The sequence below is a fragment of the Tursiops truncatus genome, chromosome 11 (genome assembly GCF_011762595.2).
Source record: "Tursiops truncatus isolate mTurTru1 chromosome 11, mTurTru1.mat.Y, whole genome shotgun sequence".
In the NCBI taxonomy this organism is placed as follows: Eukaryota; Metazoa; Chordata; class Mammalia; order Artiodactyla; family Delphinidae; genus Tursiops; species Tursiops truncatus.
Window position 1 is genome coordinate 35,809,852 of NC_047044.1, and position 17,872 is coordinate 35,827,723.

Below are 17,872 nucleotides of genomic sequence, written 5' to 3' on the forward strand. Positions count from 1 at the left end.
CCCCGACGTACAGCTACAGACTGCTGTAGTTGAAACTAAACAACAGAAGAAAATGCTTTATGAAAAACAAGAATAAGATTAGGTTACCATGTAGACAAGAAAAATAGAAAAGATAGTGAAACTACTTAAACAGGCAATAAGAGTTGAGGTCTGTTTACCATGTTCTCATATAAACAGGTAACTGAAATTTATTTAGTAAGTACAGAAATAACAAAGAATGTTTTTATGACAAAGGGAATAAACAGCTCTGAGCAAGATAAATGTCAGATGGATGTTTTAATTTAGATCACATGCTAACTGCTAATAATTCATGACATGGGGCTATTGTTTAAATAGGTCTCTTCATTTCAGAATACAAACCTGTGTTATTGTCAAGGTTTACATTTTATCAGTCTTGTCTTGGTGGCGTCTTACTTACCAAATTATGTACAGAAAACCAAACACAATTCATAAAACAGATTAGGGAAAGATCACATCTGTTGATCATCAACTGTAACATCATTTTCTTATTGTTAAATATAGACTTCATATCTTATCCAAGTCTATAAAATACTTAATTTATTGTTACCAGATAAGAGAAATATCATTTGAATAAATGCATTTTTCAAAAGCAATCTGCGGCGTGTTTATGAAGAAACTTTTTGGGGTTTCAGAAAAAGTGGTTTCGAGTTGGAGATTAAATATTGATTTTATGATTTGGCCAGTCTTTAAAATAAATACTCTTGTAAGTCAGGTTTAAGTCTTGTGGTGCCTCATTTTCTTTTTCATTTTTGAGGTCAGGTCAGAGAGCCCTTTTCTCCCTAATCCATTACAATGTGCTGAAGACGGCCACCTGATCAACCACTTAACAAAAATAAAAGTGACACTCAAGGGACTGCTACTCAATGAACAAAGGTTGAACTTACCATCATTTAGTATATATAGTAAGAGCATTATATCATTCTATTAATCATTCTATTATTGATTCTATCAATCAATTCTATTAATCAAAGAAGGGAAGGAAGGAAAGGAACGGAAAGGAAAGGAGGATAAGGAAGGAAGGAAGGAAGGCAGTCAGTCAGACAAAAAATCCTGATTTCTGTCTTCAGTGAACTTATAAGTTTAAGGTCTCAAGTCCAACCCTTTTCTTAGAAATGCTACACAAGATGCCCAACTCAGGCATTTACAAAGCTGTGCCTCCTGCATACCTCCCCCTGCACCTTCTAATTTCCTTTTCCTGCTCCATTTTTCTCCAAAGCACTTACTGCTGTCAGACATACTATATATTTTATTGATCTGCTTCTGTTCTGTCTCCTCACCACTAGACTATATGCTCCCAAGGGGCAGAGACTCTTTTGTCAATTTTGTTCACTGGCGTGTATCCAGTGCCTGGAATAGTGTCTGGCACTTAACAGATGCTCAGTAAATATTTAATGAATAAATGACAGGACCATTATTATTTTGTTTTTCTAGACTTCTGGCTTGCATTTTCTAAGATACAACTGCATTTTTTTCCATAAAGCTTTCTCTTATACACACAACAGCCTGGGTTACAATGTGATTCCACTTATTAGTTGTGATACTGGGTGAGTTATTCATTTCTCTGAACTTCAGCAGAATGAGGATCACAGAAGTATCTGTGGGTTGTTGTGAGAAATAAATGAGAGAATTCACTTGTTTAAACAAGTGTTTAATAAATTTTATGCTTATTATTCTTTTTACAACTATTAAATTATTTTCTTCTGTTGCAAACAGCTTTCCGATTCTTAAAGTACCTCATAATTAATGAAACTGGGACATTTAGATTCAAGGGCTAAGGTTACATGTGGTTGAGTCTCTTGATCAAAAAAGCTACTTCCTGGGTGGGTTGCTTTCAGGAAGCATTAATCCTCCCCTTGTTCCACACTGTATTTCAATTAGTTGATTATGTTCAGTCTTGTCTGCTACATTGTGTGGTCTTTTAGGGTATGAAATCTCTGTATCCTATCACAAAGCAGGTACTCTATAGACCTTTGTCCAATAGATGAGTTACTGTAAAGAAATGGGACTGATTCCATTATTTGTAGTCCCATCACACATGCACTTTCATTACTGTTTGAAAATTACATTTCTCAATAGACGGCGTAGATCCAGAGAGCAGGGTAGAGGTTTTAGTGCTGCAGAGTGACGCAGAGCAGTGTGGATGAGAATAAAAGCAATGCCCTGGAATTCAATGATGTACTGTGAATAAAAAAGTGCTGAGAAGACCGATACAAAACCAGTTCTTATTCTCTCGTAAATGGTTCTCTATTTCAATAGCAACGATCTGATTTATGGAAGTGTGACTACCCAGGGAAAAAGTCTAATAAAAAATACTTGATAAAGTTGAAAAGCACAGTTACTAGAAATGAGTACTGTGGAATAGGGAAGAGGCACACAGCTTGAGGTTTGACAACACATAAGAACCATTGAGTTGTTAGGAAGTCCAAAGGCATGTAACACCACAGCAAAAGTACTTTCAAAGAACTCATTTTAAAAGTCATCCAAATGCAAAATATCTAATAATGCTAAAACCTGTGTTCAAATGATAAAAATGTATGGTGCTTCACACACGGTAGTAAATAGGCATTTGTACCTCTGGAAAAAGAAAGAAGCTTGAGACGGGCATATTTTATGGTTGAATCAGCCATTTAACACAAAATAAGAGATCAGAGAGAAAAACACCAGTATCACAAGGCTTCTATGTCTAAAACTCTCACATGCTGTGAGTCCATCCCTTTGAATAATACTTCTCATTAGGAAGGTACTTACATTAGGCCTCAGCTTGGCGGCCAGATCATAGTACTTCTCGGCGGCTTCATTGAGGCTAGCCTGCCTGTTAAAGAAAACAAAAACGAAACCAAAATCGTTTATTTTAAAATTTCAGAGAGGTGAACAGAATCATTATGTAGCAAAATAATATTAACTTTTTAAAGATTACAATCATGCCAATCAAATAATAAGGTGACTAAGCAGAAAAAGATCAGTGAAAATTGAAGGCACACAATGTACTTGTCATGATCTTTAAGGCACTGGAAATATCTCAACCTAATCCTACTCAGTAGGCATTATTTTAAATGTACACATTAGGAATTCGCAATGTTAGTTTCCTTTTCCAAGCTAATGTAGATAGTATGTCACAGGGTTGGGGTTCTCCTGCTTCAGTATGATGTCCTAGAAAAGTCTTAACTCTTAAAAATAAACTGTCAAGATCACTATTTAGTTGCTTTTATTTTATGAAAATAGTAAACATTTTCAGGTTTTAGAAAAAAAAATCTATCTAGAAAGCTACTTTCTTTACAGTCCAGGAGGGGAACTTTCCATTGTGTGTTGTTTATCCAGAAAAAAAAAAAAAAAAGGCCAGCCTCTCCCTCTCTTTGCTCTCTCGTCACCAGGGTGGGCATATGATGTAGCCTCAGCTAACGGGATGTTCTTGCTTAGGACTTTGATTCCTGAGCAAATGACAGAAAGATGAGAGGATGGCTAGAATTTGCTCACAGTCACAGTGGTGGAGGCAACAGGGCCATATCCTGGTCAGAGTCTTCCTGTAAAGAACTGCTATTGGATGTCCTGCTTCTTTGCAGGAAGACTCTGGGGCTACTTTATTTCCTGCCAGTTCAAGCTATGTCTTCCAGTCTACAGTGAACTCTGTAGTTCCCACAGCCTTCAAATAGCTACAGTCAGTTTTTCTTAATTACTATCAAATACCATGAGTGGCACAAGTGACTTATACAAATAAGATGCAGACTAAACTTTATAGATGAGTTTGTGCACTGTCTATTCTTGCAATTCACAGTAAACTCCTTGGTTCAGCCAATTGGTTAACAGAAGAAATCAAATCTCTCGAGTCCCGAAGAAGCCCAGCCAATTAGCCATCAAAACATTATGCTTTTTACTTTTTTTTAAAATTTTTTTTGCGGTACGCGGGCCTCTCACTGTTGTGGCTTCTCCCGTTGCGGAGCACAGGCTCCGGACGCGCAGGCTCAGCGGCCATGGCACGGGCCCAGCCGCTCCGCGGCATGTGGGATCTTCCCGCACCGGGGCACGAACCCGCGTCCCCTGCATCGGCAGGCGGACTCTCAACCACTGCGCCACCAGGGAAGCCCCAAAACATTATGCTTTTTGATCATGCCATGCTGCTTTCTGAAAACCTTCCAAGATGGTAGATAATAAAAGCTAGAAGCTCTTGCAGGTTACACTGTAGTCTGGTGACCATATCTGTGTAGAAACGAAATGCTATAGAAAAAGAACAAATTCAACTTCAGACAACTATAGTGTGAACAATAGTAGTTAAAGCCGTGCGGTCCTGCAGTTAAAATGGAGACTTCTCTTGAAACTGTGATGTGAAGAACCTTTTGAGACAAGATGATTGCAAAGAGGTCAGGAATAAAGAGGAGAAACAAAAATTAACTTTCTCAATTAGAAAACTACTTCTCTCTTTAAAAGAGAAGGCAAACTAGCCATACCTATAAAATTGAATTTGCACTTTGGTCAAGTGACATAAAAACTATAAATACATATGGCATGCAACCATATAAACTACAGGAATAAGTGAAGATAACATTTCTCTGGAGAGCAGGACATATTTTTCTAATTTTTAAAGGAAAAATAATTAGAAACACTGCTATTTTTAATGGGGTTATAGAGAAAGTAAAAGTCCTTGACTTAAGACTCTACTGGACTTACAACATGTTACAAAGTGCTGTTGCAATTTATATTCTCATAAATGTTGAAATTCAATTTCAATATGTCAAGAAAAGTACTTCAGTCTGGTATGAAACAGTAAAAATTCTCTCGCTAGGGTATTTAATGAAGGTTCCCTAAACCAAACTATAGAATCACTTTGGTTCAGATTCATTTGGAAATTTGAACCAGAATTCATTAGGTCGTGCCCTGGAAAGGTTTTCTCCAGAGGAAAATAAAAGGCATGGAGTAGGAAATTAGAGTAACTTAATTCTACAAAGAAGTAAGTTACTTTGAAGCAAGATCAACCAATAAATGTTTAACATAGAAAGTATGGTGACTATTAATATTCATCTTTATGGACATTCAGATTCAGGAGGTAGATAAGGATCAAAAAAGAAACTCAGGAATTCACTAGGTAAAATGCCTTTAAAATAATAATCAATGCAATTGAAAAAAGGCTTTTTCCCCCTAAAAAGGTTATTAGTTTTTCAAGCCTTCACTGTCTTCAGTCTTTTTAATTCCCAAAGGAAGTATCTAGTTTAGAAGACTTAGTTTCTTAAGCTAAAAGTAGAATTGATGATATTCTAATGAAATAAGAAAATACAAATAGAATTTATTATATTTGTCATATAACTGTGAAAATTAATTTTGACTCTAGGACTTTTTTTCTAATATTAAACGGATTTTACTGACTACTAGGCACTTATGGCAACACATGGAAAACTGTAGGGAAAAGAGTATGTCAGTTCTACCCACTGAATCTTCCTGTATATCCTTGTTTTACTCTCTACAGAGAAAACTCATGAGGAGCTGTCCAATGTCTACTTTATGGCGTAAGCTGTATTGCATACTCCCCCCTCTGCAAGAAGCATCCTGGGAGTACTTAATAAATCTTAATGCAAAAATGATTGAGCCATTAGTCAGCATTTGAAAACTGAGGAAATTAGCAATATCCTGCCAGTTGCTTAGGGGATTCTAGTAAACACCCTAGAACCTCAACCACTGGATTGTTAGAGATTGATTACAGGACTCAGGTTCCAAAGACTATTGGGATCAAACTATTTAAAGAAGCTGATAAAATATACTTTTCCTGAATGCCCGTATTTCTTTTCTTTGTTCACTATTTCTTTTCTGAGATAGTAAATTCTCTGTGTATCACTTACAAAATTCCATGGATTGATTACTCTATTTTCCAGTTTCAACAATATTATGAATCTATTGCTATTATTGCTATTATTAACCACATTTCAAAGATGGTTAAAATGAGGCTTAGAGAAGCTGACAGTCCCCCAAGGCAACGCAGCTGGTAAGTGGTTGAGCTCAGAATCAAGGGCTCTAAAATAAAATATCTGAATCACAGGATCATGCTGCTATCTTTGTGAGCGCCGGATGTATCAGAATGACATGTGGTACATTGCTCTGTGGCAGATGACCACAACAATTCTTACATCAAATATTAAGAAAGCAATAAAACATGCTTCTTGATTATTATGCTTAAAAGCGATGATTTAAAGTAAGGAATGAGATTTGAAAAGGGGAAAATATGAAAAAAAAAAAAAGAAAGAAAAGGGGAGAATATTTGCAATGACAGGTTTTACATCCTTCCAATTCTAACTCCCAAACTGATAGAAGTGAACTTCACCAGACCCAGCTGAGCAGAGGATAGTTTTAAGAACGAACAGTGAGGGGCTTCCCTGGTGGTGCAGTGGTTGAGAGTCCGCCTGCCGATGCAGGGGACGTGGGTTTGTGCCCCGGTCCGGGAAGATCCCACATGCCGCGGAGAGGCTGGGCCCGTGAGCCATGGCCGCTGAGCCTGCGCGTCCAGAGCCTGTGCTCCGCAACGGGAGAGGCCACAACAGTGAGAGGCCCCGCGTACCCCAAAAAAAAAAAAAAAAAAAAAAAGAACAGTGAAATGCACTATAGTATTTTGCCACATGTACTTCACCGTCTCCCATAAAGGAGGGGAAGAGTAGGAATTCAGGGGAAAGGCAAAGAAATAGGGAATGAGAAAAAGCAAGAAGAGTATTTGGATACTTAACTTTATTACCCCCCAAATCTCCTATTTTGAGGGGGCGGTGGTCACAATTAGACAGAGAAGGGGACCGTAAGTTTCCCGCGTGTCCAAGTAGAAGACTCAGAAGGTGAGTAAAGGGCAAAGTAGTTGGCTCTGCCAAGAGATCTCCCAGGCCGTATGTAGACAACCTTGTGTTCTGGCCACAATATACTTTACAAAAGCCAGGAATGAGATGGTAAGAAAAATTACTCTTACCAGGAAACTACACTGGGTCCAGATGGGTGACTACCCTCATCTAACATGTCACCCTGAGTCAACATTATGTCCCTTATCTAAAGAATAAAGATTAAATCACCATGCCAACAATAGACATCAACTGGAGACTGATACAGTGGCTCCTTTCTTATTAACTCCTGTCCATCACATATGTAAGGCCCTCTCCCTCTGCATATTATCTGTGGCCTCTCAGGGCCACAAAAGGTAAGGAGGTAGAAAAGCCAGATGGTATTTGTAAACTAGATTATGAAGTAAACCTTAACTTCTGAAAAAATCACTGGGTTGCACCGATTATATTTTATCTTTATTATTATTATTATTTTTTGCGGTATGTGGGCCTCTCACTGCTGCGGCCCCTCCCGCCGCGGAGCACAGGCTCCGGACGCGCAGGCTCAGCGGCCATGGCTCACGGGCCCAGCCGCTCCGTGGCATGTGGGATCTTCCCGGACCGGGGCACGAACCCACATCCCCCGCACCGGCAGGCGGACTCCCAACCACTGCGCCACCAGGGAAGCCCCCCGATTATATTTTTAAAGTCTTTAGATTCAGTTTTTCTGCCATCAGTGAAAAAGTAGGTTCAGAGTGAAAACAAATAGTAACAAAAGTCACAAACAAATGTCATCATTTGATTACTACAGAATTCCATTTTTGCACATGGGACTATGAAACACATCTGTTAAAAAATATAGAAATATATTTCATACAGCTAATTCTTCTCTTTGGTATTATTTTATGACATAAAAGTATCTTTTGGAACACAGGTTTAGGGCCCAATATTCTTACAAGAAAAGATATATAAAAGAAATTTGGGAATCAATTACGTTATGAAACAACTTAATACACCCCGTAAAATGTTTGAGGAGATTCTGATTAAAAGAATCATTTGCAATTACCTACATTTTTATGTATTCTGTGAGAATTATAAAATTAAAGGTTGGTAAATTTTAAATTGAAAAAATATAGAAAATAAAAACTCAAGTAGCATTTAGAAGACTCTCTTTAACTACAATTATTAATGGTTGTGAATTGTCAGTTTTGAATTAAAATTATTTAATATGGATGATAACCACTGTTTGACTCATACGAAAGACAATATTTTATTTAATTCTTGGTGATCATTTTCAAGGATAACTTATGAGGATTTTTTTTTTTAACTAGAGAGCCGTTTGTTCCTGTATCATGAAAGTAAGCTGAAACAGTAGCTGATGTTTCCTGTGTTCTTGCCAACTTGCTAAACTTACACTTAGCTTTAAGTTACTCAAAGCAGAGGTAAATTTTAATTCTAGTTGATAAACTGTACAGTAGTAATAGAAGTAGAACTGAAATAAACAAGGACATAAAAATGTATGGAAAATCTTAAAATAGCAAAACCAGAGTCACATATATGTAAAAATAATGGAGTAGAAAAAATCCCTTGTAATGAAACTCCTAGAATAAATGATTTATGGTCATCAAGGCTTCTTAAATGAAAACTTCTCAACCAAGACATCAAAAATGGCTTCAAGACCTGTAGGCATCTGTCTCAATACTAAATATAAAGGATAGAGAGGCATAGTGGAAATGTAGCAATAACAGAGGAAAAGACTACGCTGATGGTGTAAGTTTTACAAAATGATTCCTTGAAGTTAGACATTTCTTGATGTCCCGTAAGAATTTGAGCCCATCGTTTCATGGCCTCAAATCTTTGAGGGCTGCTAAGGACAGGTTAAGCCTGTATCTGGAAAGATTACATAATGAAATGTACTGGAAAAATTAAAAGGAAGGAAATGTCTATCGGTAATGTCCACTATAATATTCCTATATAGTAAATTACTACTTATGTTCAAGTGGTAGTGCTTGGGTGGGGAGCAGGGTTTGAGAGGGATTACAAGAGGAAAGGCAAACTAGAACTTGTTTGCAGGAGTGGTCCAAGAACCAACATCATAAGCAACACCTGTGACTTGTTAGAAGAGTAAAACTTCAGGTACCATCCACACATACTAAATCAGAACATGTGATGTAACAAGATCCCGGGTGATTCACATGAACATTAATGTTGGAAAGGCACAGAGGAGGAAGGTACCTACCTTTAACCTCATCTGCCACACCTCTTTGCTTTAAAGACCTTACATCCCACTATAGCCTAGTTGAAATACGCCCCTCTTAACCAAAACTTGGCAGTAATGTACAATTTATAAGTAGAAAACCCAATAACTTTTTGAGCGGTCTTTGGTAATTTGGGAAGTGCTAAAGAAGAAAGTATATTACTTACAGGGTCTTGGAGATATATATATATCTCTCCAATATCCAACGTATGTATGCGTGTGTGTGTGTGTGTACATTCACAATCTGCTTTGAGAAAATAATCTGATTTTGTTCCTTTATTCCTTAAGAACGTCTATTTTATGTCATTTCCAGTGAAATGATTTGAGAATGAAAACTGAAAGATAATTTTTTCTCATATATTCACTCTGCTCTCTAGAAATTAGGGAAGCATTGGGAACCAGTTGGTACAGTACAGTTTTGCTTTCCTTACTACCTTAGGAAGCAGTGACAACTTGGGCCCTTAGGCCTGGATAAAAGGAAACTGCACACTTATCTCAGCAGTGTGTCCTTCGTCAGACAATATACCGTGATGGTATGTCTATAAACTTAATGTTCCTTTGAGAGTACAAACTTGGAGTTCTCACTCCTATGACTATATACCTACTTTCTAAAATTTACCACAAAGGGGTAATGTAATAATACTGGAAGGATCTTACTATTTAGGATTTATACATTTGAAAACCTGTCACTCTCTATAAATCCTTTTTCCATCAATAAATTCAGGAATCACAGCTTCTAGGTAATCACTCAGTTATAAAGCTATGAGGGAGCCAATGTGACACAGTGAAAACGGTATTATACTTGGCAAGAATATGCTAAGTTTAAATCCCAGCGTTACCAAGTATGGGAAATACCAACTCTCTTTGAGCCTCAGCATCTTCATCTGTAAAACGGGAATATTAGTGTCTATTTCATATATGTGAAATTATAACTAAGAGGGTGACATATACAATGCAAAATACGGTGCTAGGTAGACAGGAGATGTTTGAATAAATGCTACCTTTTTTCCTTCATTACCCTGTAAATGGATTTTAAAAAAGAAAATAAAAGAAAAAAACAATTTTCCACCAGAGCCCATGAATGCTGTGAATGAGTTAAATTTGTTTTCAGTGCCTCGAGATTTCCTCTCAGGTGTCAAATACCTTTGTGTGCTTTCTAGCTTCCAGGTCTGGAAGAACACTGAATAAATCCATTCATACAAAGTGCTTCTAATAGAATAATTGATTCAATACTTTCCTCTCACAACTCTATAGACATAACTCTACTGAGTTTTAGTATTTTAAATTCCTTTGATATTTTCCTTTGATGATAACCAATCTGCTTTTTTTTAATGCTCTCATCTGGAAATATCCAGTACTTTTTCCATTTTATTTGAAGTACTAAAAATGTCAACACATGTAGTCAACCATTCATTATGTGAGGCCTTCAACATCTGTGATCACCCTCCCTGGAAATATATTTAGTAATTAGCCACAGTGTGCATCCTGTCTTCCTAAACAAGGCAGAAGCTGAAAATTTCCTCATCTTCCAACTTTCTTCCAGCCAAGGTATCAGTACATGACTCAGATTCTATCAATCAGATGCAACCTCAAGAGAATGAAAATCAGAAGTAAGTATAATGGGTAGGCAGCTGCACTCAGAAGACTCATCTTCTAACGAATGTGGTGCTTATTCTTCTTGGTTCCTTGTGGGTGATGGTGTCAGAGCTCTGGATTCTAAAAGCTGCTGAGCACCAAGGAAAGCTAGGTGGTGGGAATTATTTCTGGCTATGTAGAGCACTCTCAAGCCTATGGGAGAGTCTGTGGGCTATAGAATTCTCTACAATAAAACCTGTTTCTGCTTAAACTGGCAAGAGTGGATTCTCTAGTTTGCAACTAAAAATGGTGACCCATGCAAGAAGACAAGTTTAGGAGTAGATCTATTTTCATTAATTTTGGTTTTAATAATGATGATTAAAGACCTCCATCCTATCTTGGAAATTTTTTCTATTTGTTGATAATTGCTCATCTGAGCTATGTTCTCCTTCAGAAATTTTCTATTTATATTAACATTTATACAACAAATAAAATTATATATGTATATATGCCATATCTAACTACATACACATAAGTACAGCATAATTATATATACATATTTATATATACAGAGACAAAAGTATCACATATTACATAAACAATACCTATATACTATATAGGTATATATAACTATATATACATAGTTGTATACTATATATAATTATACAAACATATATATATATAAATAAAATTACTAGTGTATATATACTATTCTCAATCTATTCGTCAATCTTTTATCCTTTCAGTCATCATTTTCATGTCTTTAGTATTTTTCATTAAGTTCTGGGAAAATATATATAATTTCTATTTAAATTTCAATCTATCAATTTTATATTGCCTCCACTGTAGTTATAAACTCAGAGATACTATTAATTGCTTAATCTTTTCTCATGTTATATGGGTCCTCTTTCCAACTATGTATTTTATTTTCACAGATATATTCTGATCAGTTAGGATAGGTTATTAGATTACACTGCAATAATAGACACATCCTGAATCTCAGTGAATTAGGACAAAATTTATTTTGCATTCATTCATCCCATCCAATGCAGGTGAGAAGGGAAGTTTGTCTCCCTTTGCTTATTTCTGGATCTATTTCCACAATTTCCAAGTCAGAAAAAGGGAAAAGCACTGACTCTTACAATTTGGGCTCAGAAATAACAAGCATCACGTTCACACACATTCAACGACCCAATAAGACCCAGGAAGGTCTTCAACTTGGAAGAAGGCAGGAAAGTGCAATCCTATTATGTTTCTTGAAGTGGGAAGGCCAAATATATTTGGTGAACAGCATTAATACTTCTACCTCACACAGCGTTCTTGTGACTCACCTTGACAACAGGAATTAGAAATATTCTAATTCTACAGAAAGAGATCTTTCTCCATTACTGAGAATTAAAATGGATCTGTTAGACATTTCTCCAATTTCAAGCCTCTTGAAGGTCCTAATAAGTTAAAGATTTGCCCCTTGATGGGCTCTTCCAAACTAGTCTCTTCTGGCGGAATGATTTTTCTTTTCCTTTTTCTTTTTGGCTTTCGTGATAAGCAGTTTTTTCCTTATTAATAGATTCTTTGTGTTAATTCATTGGGAATTACCCAAGGAAAGGGAAGTTAAATAAGTATGCTTCAAATTGTATCTTGAACTATAACATTTCCTAAATTGATGATTTTGTATATTAGGTCAACCATTGATCCAGCTAACCGAGACACAGCCAGGGAGACATCTGCCCTTTCCCTCCCATCGAACTGATCACCAAACCTTGCCAATTTTGTCTCCTAAATATCTTAGGAAAGAACAGAGCTCTTGAAGGAAAAAAATTAATATCAAACTCAATTTACAACAATTTGGCTGCCTCAAGGGAAATGTTAGATGTAACACCGAATAAGCAAAATCTTGACAGCTAACCATTTTGATAAGGCTGCATTCAAGGGAAAACCAATAACCTTTTTTATTCTTTTTAGCAAACAAAGTCCTACATGCTCTTGATTAATAAGGAAAGAGGCTGGTGTTCAGCTTGCACAATAGGCATTCAAGAAATTGTTGAATTTGACAGAGCTAAAAAAATAAGTAAAAACATTCATACGTACTGCCACCAAGTTGAATAAGGATATGACCAGGTTGCTGTGGTCATACTCACAATCAAGATAGGAAGGCGCTAACTGAATGCAACTTAATGAGGAATGCAGACTGTAGAAAGCTAGAGAGAATGTTCTGAAAAATAAATCCTAAAGATTTCCACGTCGCCAATGTATAACAAAAACTTTCCACTGGTTTCTAGCACTATGGTAACTAAGGAAAAGTTACAAGCTATATATTTAACAAGGACGTTTTTTGTAATGTTCTTGTAACGAGTTTCTAAGTTTCTGTTGGTAGACCTTGAATTTCAGATACTGATTTAATATATAGCAAAATGCCTTGTTGATGAAAGTATCTATTATGATTAAGATAAATTAGTTTCTAGAAACTTGTGCATTCACATTCTAAATGGTTTATTGTAACTAAAAGCACAGTGTTTTATTCATGAAGAACAAAAAAGTCCTCTTCCCAACACAGCACCTAACCTTCTCATGCAAATTAAAGTATCTTTTAAAAATTATCCTTCTAGGGCTTCCCTGGTGGCGCAGTGGTTGAGAGTCCGCCTGCCGATGAGGGGACATGGGTTCGTGCCCCGGTCCGGGAAGATCCCACATGGCGCGGAGCGGCTGGGCCCGTGAGCCATGGTCGCTGAGCCTGCGTGTCCGGAGCCTGTGCTCCACCACGGGAGAGGCCACAACAGTGAGGGGCCCGCGTACCGCAGGGAAAAAAAAAAAAATTATCCTTCTATTGAAGGTTCCTGCGAACTGGCTATAGTTTATTTTTAAAATATACCAATAGCCTATTGAATCATGATTTCTCTTTGTAGGTACCTGCTTTAGGAACGCTAAGCATTGATATGGAATGAGGATATTCAACTGAAACCTCACAGTACACTCTTTCCTCTCAAACAGACTTCGAATTTCTTATTTAAAACTTATTAAAAGCCAAGGAGTAAACCACTAAGATACAGTTACAGTAATAATCTCAAATTATAAATCCAAGGTAATTTACAAAACTTGCTTTAAATATTGGTTCCTGGGGGACAGGGGTAGGTGAGGGTATGTGATTATAAAAGGAGAATACGAACGATGCTTGTGGTGATGGAAATAGTCTGTATTTTGACTGAGTGATGGATACACTAACCTATACATGTAATAAAAGTGCACAAAACTAAAAACACACAGACACACACAGGGGTACAACTAAAACTGGGGAAACCCAATAAAACCAGTGGACTGCATCAATATCAAAATACTGGTTTTGATCCTGTATGGTAGTTCTACAAGATATCACCACTGGGGAAACTGGATAAGTGGTACAGGGATCTCTCTGTATTATTTCTTAACTGCATGCAAATCTACAATGATCTCAAAAAAAATTTTCTTTAAATGTTCCTCTACTTTTCTCAAAAAGTCCATGTTTTAAAACCATCCAAATGTGGACCAATTCTCTGCTATTTTTCTTCCCATGTAAGAGTAATCTACATAATTAGAAACTTGCCCCTAGAAGCCAAGTTCAGAGCCCACAGTGTGAATGTCACCTAAGGAAGCATTTATGTGGAGATTTAATAGAGTGAAATTCAGGTAACAGCATGTGCGAAGGGGTATACGCATGGCTAACAGAACAAACAATGCTTTTTAAACAACTGTATAAATCATTCGAGTTTCTTAAAAACATCCTCCTTTAATGCATTCACTTTCATTTTATATTCACACAAAAAACTCATCTGCCTTTTGTTTTGCTATTATTGTAATTAGCCTTCAAAATAGTCTTTCTGAAAACAGATGCACTAATGGTCTAAAAACATATTGTTTTAACACATAGCAACAGTGCTAATTACAGGGCCATTTTGAGAATCTGATAGGCCTTAAGTATATTTATATTTGATAATCCTCTCTACTACCAAGCGTAATAAAATGTACCCACATGACCCATTCAATATAATTAATACAAAAACACAAATATTGAGATGCAGTTGACTAACTGACATAATGTTTTGTCTTGGAAACATTTAATTAGACAGTTACTAATTTCAGTTTTGCAATTTTCCTTTTGTATTTTATGGCCAATAATTTTTGAAGGAAAGAGAAAAGGGGCCTGAATAATTTTCAGAGTCCTAAAAGTTCATATACCCTATATACTATGCGCATAAACTATAATGAATTAAATAGTCCTGACTGATTTTAACATGGTTAAGCAGCATAATTCACTTTTAGAATATGGAATAAGGTGACATATAAGGGGAATTAGTATTATTGATTTAATTATATTATATTAATTTAATAAGAATAAAGCGACAGTGTTGGTCTTCTCAGGCACAGTAGCAAAAACTAACCTGAGCATGTGGGCAGCATTGAAGACCACATCAAACTCCGTGCTATCCAGTTCAGCCGCTTTTTTTGCCATCTCAGCTGCTTCTATGAGGCGAGCTTCTTCAAGAAGAAATTGACCTGCAAAGCATGAAGTCAAGTGAGCTGAAAATTGGAAAATAATAATCCTGTGAAACAACTAAAGCTGCTATAGAGAAAAACGTAAGAACAGTGGTAAGGGTGATACGAAGCTAAGATTTATGTGTACCGTGCATCTACGTGCTCATTATTTAGTCATATTTTATATACATTTCCCTTAATTGCAGGGCATCGCAATGTACCTAATCTGGTACAGTAACAAATTTTTTTCCTTAAAAATCCTCCAAAGACTATTGAAGCAAGAAATAAAATGAACAAATTTAAAGCTATACTACAGATATGTAAAAATGTTTTTAAAAAGTAAAGCAATATAAAAAAGACTACAGGGGAGATTTTAGTTTTCTGATGGTCAAAGAGTTTGGGGATTAAGGCCCTATATTAGTTCTGTTGAATCTACAGCTCGGGTGCGATATATTTCAGTAAGTCACCCATCAACTGGTTTAAACATTAGTTGTTCCACCTATATAAGTCACTATAATCATTATGTTGCGTCACTAGTATAAAATGTAATTATTAGCTATAAACCTCTGAGATCCTAAGATGGGAGTTGCTTTGTAGGAAAAAAAGATATATGACAAATATAACTTGAATTGATTTTAATTACTGGTCCTTTAAAACAGTTTTTGTCTCTGATGCACATTCACAAACAGGGCTACCCATATTAAGATATATTTATTTCTTATATTTAAGTAACACTAAAATTATTGGAAGAACACAGAAAGGTTGGTTTAGCATTAACTTATAGATTGACTAATAAACACGGAAGAATATTAACACATACAGATTTCTGAGATTACTTTCAGGTCAGCTTTGCAAGGTTAGAATTATTGCAGATAGAGCCATACAATTCTTCAAAACTGTATCTCGAGAATTGTTTATATGATGCTATCCTAGAATCATATTGTAAAGGCAAAGAAAACAGCATAAAAGTTGGGCCCAATTTTAAGGCTGTAAACATGCAAACAGAGAGAGCAGGCTGCTTTTTCACAGCTAAGGATTTATTAGCAGCAAAAGTAATGATGTTAAGCCTTGTCTGATACAGATAATCAAATGAAAGCCAAATCAAGGGAGGACAGAGATATGTAGAAACCACCCATGCAATTGACAGGCTTATAGAATTGTTTTCTATTTATAATTTCTCTTTGCTTTCAGATTCCTATTTGCTTAAAGTTCAAGACTTTAACAACATGAAAAATAGTTACAAAAATGATTGCAAGTCCTAGGCATACATGGAAACTGAAAAACTTTAAAAATGGTGGGTCCCTCGCTTAGCATTTACCTACTAAATATTACAAATTGTCTTCTGACCTAAAAGGACCAGTTCTTAAAATACAGGGGAAGTTTTCTCTTTTAAAGATTTATAATAAGCCACAGCCACTGCTTGTACTTAACCGTTTCTAAACTTCAATTGGTAAAGAGTGGTGCGTAAAGATAGGCCTAGGATTTGAATCCTACTTTCAGACCGGGAGTTGGAGATCCTTCAGTTCTTTCTACAAAAAGTTTTACATAACTTTCTTAGTTTGTCACCTAACATTTGGTACCTTTCTCATTTCCCAAAACAAATATAATTGTTGGGTCAGAAAATTTTTAAGAAAACAGAGTTGTAAATGGTTTTGTTGATAAACAGAAAAACACATTACTTATGAAATTCATGTAGACCCTAGCCCTACAGACATGTTGATATGAGACACAATTTAAAGTATATGAGGTTTTAAAAAAGTAAAACAAAAATTAGACAGTCTTTGGCATGCTGAAAAGTTAACATCCCCTCACATATATCTTAGTACAGGATACCAGGCTAAACCCATATTTCAGTTAGCTATACTTATTACAGATTAAAAAAAAATTTAAAACATAATATTAGGACTTCCCTGGTGACGCAGTGATTAAGAATCCGCCTGCCAGTGCAGGGGACATGGGTTCCATCCCTGGTCTGGGAAGATCCCACATGCCGTGGAGCAACTGAGCCCATGTGCCACCAACTACTGAGCCTGAGTGCCACAGCTACTGCAGCCACGTGCCTAGAGCTCGTGTTCTGCAACAAGAGAAGACACCGCAATGACAAGCCCGTGCACTGCAACAAAGAGTAGCCCCCATCTGCCGCAACTAGAGAAAGCCTGTGTGCAGCAATGAAGACCCAATGCAGCCAAAAATAAATAAATAAATAAATTGATTAAAAAAACCCCATAATATTAATTGCTACCTGTCCTCAAGGCCTATTTACCTAACTAAATGTATTAATAAATATACTACTTATGTGCTATTTAAACAAAGGATAATGTAGGAATTTATCAATTGTTCTTTTTCCTTTCTAGACAGCTATTAATCCTGAAACGTATTCTGTATTAACAGTAGGAAAATGCAACAATTAGTGGAATAATGAAGGTTATTTTCTTAAAATTTATTACTCCAGATGGTAGAGGGAAAAGGAGATAATATTAGCTCTGGTAAAAAAGAAAGAAGGAAGGGAATGAAATCTATACTGTCCATACAGAAACAGAGACCGCCAGTGACAAGAAGTCTATGTGATGAAGACAATGATACTCAATGGCCTAAGAGGACAGTTGATATGCAATGTCCAGGGCAAAGCCTTCCGAGGTCTATTAATGCCGAACACATCTCTGTATTCATCAACAACAAAAAAAGAGTAACATTAACTAATCGTGTAAAATCAAATATACAGTTTTTAAAATAT

The 17,872-nt window shown here is 36.3% G+C and overlaps 1 protein-coding gene across 3 annotated transcripts in view; it reads right to left on the reverse strand.

Moving 5' to 3' along the window:
• The window catches only part of TMTC2 (transmembrane O-mannosyltransferase targeting cadherins 2), a 658,994-nt gene that overhangs the window by 311,933 nt on the left and 329,189 nt on the right, over positions 1-17,872 (reverse strand). For all 3 annotated transcript variants that reach the window (XR_012324274.1, XM_073788371.1, XM_073788372.1), the window contains 2 exons: positions 15,045-15,159; positions 2,770-2,833 (listed from right to left, as the gene is read on the reverse strand). Coding sequence is in view for 2 of the 3 variants with exons in the window: in XM_073788371.1 (XP_073644472.1) it covers positions 2,770-2,833; positions 15,045-15,159 (179 nt within the window). In the remaining variant the exon portion in view is untranslated. The remainder of the gene's footprint in view (positions 1-2,769; positions 2,834-15,044; positions 15,160-17,872) is intronic.